This window comes from Gossypium hirsutum, chromosome A08, assembly GCF_007990345.1.
Source record: "Gossypium hirsutum isolate 1008001.06 chromosome A08, Gossypium_hirsutum_v2.1, whole genome shotgun sequence".
Taxonomy (NCBI): Eukaryota; Viridiplantae; Streptophyta; class Magnoliopsida; order Malvales; family Malvaceae; genus Gossypium; species Gossypium hirsutum.
Genome location: NC_053431.1, coordinates 87,528,475 through 87,533,307, shown reverse-complemented (window position 1 = coordinate 87,533,307; position 4,833 = coordinate 87,528,475). Strand labels below are relative to the sequence as shown.

The following is a 4,833-nucleotide window of genomic DNA, read 5'->3' as shown; positions in this document are numbered from 1 at the left end:
ACTTGAATGAAAGAGATTACCTATAATTTTGTTATCAAAGTATTCGATTTAGATTGTTTGAGGTTTTTAATGCCCCTATAGTTGAATTCTCACTGTATGATTTTCTGTGGAATAACTTGTAACATTATCAGTAATGGTTATGTGATTGAGAGGAATGAATTCTAACAGTACATGAAAATTTTGCTTGAGGACAAACAAATACTTAAGTATAAGAGTATTTGATAAACACCAAATTATACATAGTTTTACCCCAAATACTTAGCATATTTATGAATGTTTACTACTAGATTCGTGAAATTTGGTACTCCTAATCCAATTATTTCATATTTTGTACTCAGAAGAGCACCAAGAGTCAAAAGGAGCCAGAAACGAGCAAAAATTTATTTAGGTGCATAAGAAAGCCAATAAAGAGGTTGACGTAGTTGCAACCCATCCTCTGGTCTACTTTGGATGGCCTGCCTGCCCTCCTATGTAGTCCTTGTGATATTGAATAGACCACATACCTTACTAGTTGAAGTCTCTCAACATGTATCCGTGCAATGCTTATAAATGCTGTCCTTCACTTTTAATTGTTTGAATAGTACAACAAATCTGATTTTTTTGGGCAAATGAAAATGCAAACTCAAGCCAACTAAAGAAATACAATATTACCAACCGCTAGCGTCCATAATTGGCAGCATATACAATAAAATTTTGAACAAAGACTTTGTCTGCTCATTTTTTGGCCTTGGGTTTCTTTGAAATGGCCTTCTTTCTAGCTTTCTTGGCTGGCTGCGACTTTCCTCCACCAGTTTTACCTCTCTTCCGTGACACCATCTGCAACAACACTTCCCTTATAGTATATAAACATACAGAAATTCTTGCTATGAACAATAACAGCATTCTTTTTTTGTCAAACTAACAAAGATGCAGTTTAGTAAAAATAGTTAGAATACATACAGATGTTTTGTCAGCTCTTCCTTTGGATTTCCCGTTCATTTGGCCATCAATGTCCTCATTTTGATCAGTCTGATGCGGAATTGCCTTTGGTATCTTCTCAGCTTCATCCTCAGAATCAAATGAGAAGCCCTCTAGTGTACCTATTAATGCAAGATGATCAAATGTCAAGATGGGAGCAAATTCTTCATGGAAGCAGTTACGTGAAAATATGAACCATAAAATCTTAGATTGAAGCACAGTTTGCTAGTTGGCCCCCAACCCACCATCTCCTTTCTTCCCTCCACAAATGAATGAATAACCAAATGCAAAAATAAATAGCTAAAATAAGAGCACCTTCTACCATCGTTTCTGCTTCATAAACATTGGATTGTGGCTTTAGCTGAATGAAGTCGTTCATGATAGCCTCTATCTGAGAATAGAATATGAAATTTACAGGAGCAATAAACAAACTTAACAGCAACATTCAGGAAAACAACAAGCCTCTAACCGATCAAAGTAATACCAAAGTTATAAGTTCTGGAACAAACCTTAGCCTCAGTCTGACCAAAGCTAACCTATACAACAAAAAACCTGGGTAAACATCAATTCAATCACAAATGTCCATAGAGAAAATGCAAGACAGGATTTACGCACAATGCAAAATGTTCTGCAAGGCACTATTGTTGTTTTGTAAATAGTTCCTGAGAAAATACCAAGTAACACCAGACATGAGAGAAGAACAATGAGGTCTTCAAACTGGAAGTGGAGCATAGCTAAGACTTAATCAGAAAAAGAGGTACAAAAAGATGAAGTTTAACAGAACACTTGGTAACTTGCTGAATTTGAGTGCAAAACAAGTCCAGGTTATATAGGCATGCACCCATGTCTGCATGTCTGTCTTTTACCCTCCTGCTGTCGGTAACTCGCCAACCATTCAGAGATGATAGCTTAAAAGTTCAAATACAAGATAAACAGTTACATAATCTAAACCTATCAAAAGCATTCAAACAGCACATGCCTTTTAAGTCTAAGAACATCTCATGATTTTCAGATGCAGAACCAGAAACTACAATTCGACCAACAGCCCCCATATCGCCACTCAAATCTATGGAATCCCCTTCGCACTCAACAAGTGCCTGCACAAACGACAAAATTCTTGTTAATGACTGGTTGATTTCTTTTCACAGCAGATGTGATCACATAGCATTTTTTAAGTCCAGGGGATCTAAGATCTCCATAACACAAATATATTTTGTTTATTGGAGGCTTTCCATTTTAGCATACAATTATATATAAATAAAAAATCAAACCAAACCTAAAGGAATTTAGATTTTGAATTAAAATAAAGCATGAAGCTAAACCTAAATCCTTAAAAGTCCACAAGTAGAGAGACCAAATGTAACAGGATTTTCCCTTCTTCTTTTTTTTTAGAAACCAAATATACTAGTTAAGATAGGTTTCTAGGTTCTCTCAGGTTGTTTGCAGAGCTTTACTGACTAAGAAAGTAACAAAATTAATAATCTTAGATTATTTCTGATTATAATCCTAGGAGCAATCACATCTTCCTTAATGATTTCCTGCACAATATAAAGGTTGAACTTCACAACAATTACAAGCAACCAAATGCAGTTCATCCCCAATATAACCCTTTTTGAAACTCACAGCCTAGTCTCTAGTGAACTAGGTTGCAAATAAGCTATAACTATGACAAAATGTATCCTACCTTTGAGCGGTGAACTTTCTCAGACAGCACCAAAGGCAACCTTGAGGTAGAAACCTACATATTGTAAAATTTGAATAATTAAGTGACGAGTCTCAGATGAAAAAAAGGAAATAAAATAGTTTCTACCAATGGTCTTACATGAGGTTCGATGTGCTTTTCAGAAGCCTCCTCCTCGGCAGTTTCCACATTAATATCATTTTCTGTTAACATAACCCAACATTGCATGAAATAAATTAAGTAGCTTGATCGCATAGTATCCTTTGCATCAGCTATTGAATGTTTTAAGCTAGCCAAACCCAATAAACGTTAAAATCAAACTTTACATTACAAATTCAGTATCATACCTTTTATCTTCGCATCATCTTTCACATTCTTCTCCTTTTTGGGAGTCTGAACCCTTGCTTTTACCCCCTTCTTTGGAGATTTTCCTTTAGAAGTCTTCTTTAGTGGAGACCTGTTGGCCCTGCCAGTCAGAACTGGATCACTTGCCTCTCCACTCTCTTGAGATAGAGACACTTTCTGCTTCCCTTGAGGAGAATGGCCAGGAGAAGACTCAGAATCGGATGATAACGACCATATCGAATGATTTACTGCCTGTTCAACATCTAACCACTTTCATCAGCTTCAATATTAACAGTGGTCCTCCAATCTAATCAGATTCATACCACGTTGGATATCTTTCTGTAGTAAACGTCTCAAACATATGAAGTAAAATTTACATTATAAAACTTTTATCATACTGTTAAATAAATGAAAATGGTTTTGTTCTACGATGAAATGATTCTTTCCAAAGCAAAATGTCTTTATTTTCATAAATTTCAAAACGATATCTAAAATCAATTTTTTAAGTTTGATGACATTTTTGATAAACCATGAAATGCAATAATAAAGGAGAACCCAGATTTAGGCAATCCCAAGGCAATATAATGTGATACCGTACATGAGATCCCAAGTGTTTCTCAGACATTTCTTCCGCAGCGACCTTTCCATCCTCCTCACTCCCTGCATCATTGCTAAAAGTTCATATTGCACAAGTTGTAAATAACGAGGTCAAAATCAAAGAAAGGGTTCAGAAATCAGAAGCTGAAATATTATATACTTTAAACAATTCATTAAAGCATCATTTCAGTTATTTGGAAACAACCCTTGCGTCAGTTCCTAACTATCATAGGAGAATTACTCCTTTTCTACCTTCAGAGTCCTTGAAGGCGTCGTTTTCCTTCTTTCCAGAAGGCTTTTGATTTACTTTATCGTGGTTTCTCTTTTCCAATGTGTCTTCATCATCAGCATCAGTTTTATCAACCCTACGCGGGCTACCATTTGGAGAAGAATTGGAATCCGAAGATAATGTCAGCGTAGAAGTCGGTGCCTAAAAACAAGGTAAATTCTCGCAAACCAGTAAGAAAACAATGTAAAGGTGCAACAGCTGGCTAACTGCTATACGGTTACAAAAAGAAAAGAGAACAATCTGATTAAACGTTAAACTTTAGCCATGAAAATAATGGGGAAAAAGCATGGTGCAGAGTGTCAAACAAATAAAAACATTTTAGAAGCTAAAGAAAGCAGGGTAAATATACCTGAAAAGAGCGCAGCCAATCTGGAGAATCTTCCCTGGAATTGTTCATTCCGCACCAATTATTCTTCCCTGATATTAGATTATACAAATTTATAACTCAGCAGCACTTATAAGCTGCGAAAACACAAAGCAAAATCCAAAGAAAATGTGAACAGAGAAACCCTAAAAGCCTAATTATGCACTGGGTAGCTGAACCAAACAAATTAAGAGTAATGCAACGGTGCCGGGTGTAGAATAGATCAAAGAGAAGTAAAAAAAAAAGAAACAGAAGAAGAAAGGAAAATTGAAAGTGATGAGTAGCAGAGAAAAAGAAATGGTAGAAATGAAAATGGAAGGAGAGGGAAAGAAGGAACAAGAGAAACGGAAGGGGGCTTATGGAGTTCTAGGCCCAATACCCTACAGATACAGATTCGATTTGAGGATTGATACAGAGTTTTTGAGTTAGGGCTTTATTTACACTGGGCTTTATTGGGCTCTGTTGAGGAGAGTTTGGGGCGAGGGAATTTGACCAGTTACATGATATTCAATCCAGGTGAAACCTTTTTTCTTTTTGTTTACCAGATACATACATTGACAGATGCAGCAAACCCATAATAACATGCCAATCAATAGTGCT

General features: G+C 36.1%; 1 protein-coding gene across 1 annotated transcript; it reads right to left on the bottom strand.

Annotated features, from left to right (window-relative positions):
* Nucleotides 1-540: 540 nt before the first annotated feature.
* Nucleotides 541-4,610, bottom strand: LOC107922471 (DNA-binding protein BIN4). Its single transcript, XM_016852520.2, has 12 exons — nucleotides 4,219-4,610; nucleotides 3,833-4,010; nucleotides 3,582-3,643; nucleotides 2,986-3,235; nucleotides 2,780-2,841; nucleotides 2,642-2,695; nucleotides 1,937-2,054; nucleotides 1,573-1,619; nucleotides 1,467-1,493; nucleotides 1,273-1,348; nucleotides 940-1,079; nucleotides 541-816 (listed from the first exon to the last, which is right to left on the bottom strand). The coding sequence occupies exons 1-12, from the start codon at nucleotides 4,264-4,266 to the stop codon at nucleotides 715-717; spliced, it is 1,164 nt and encodes a 387-aa protein (XP_016708009.1). The 5' UTR covers nucleotides 4,267-4,610; the 3' UTR covers nucleotides 541-714.
* Nucleotides 4,611-4,833: the final 223 nt, after the last annotated feature.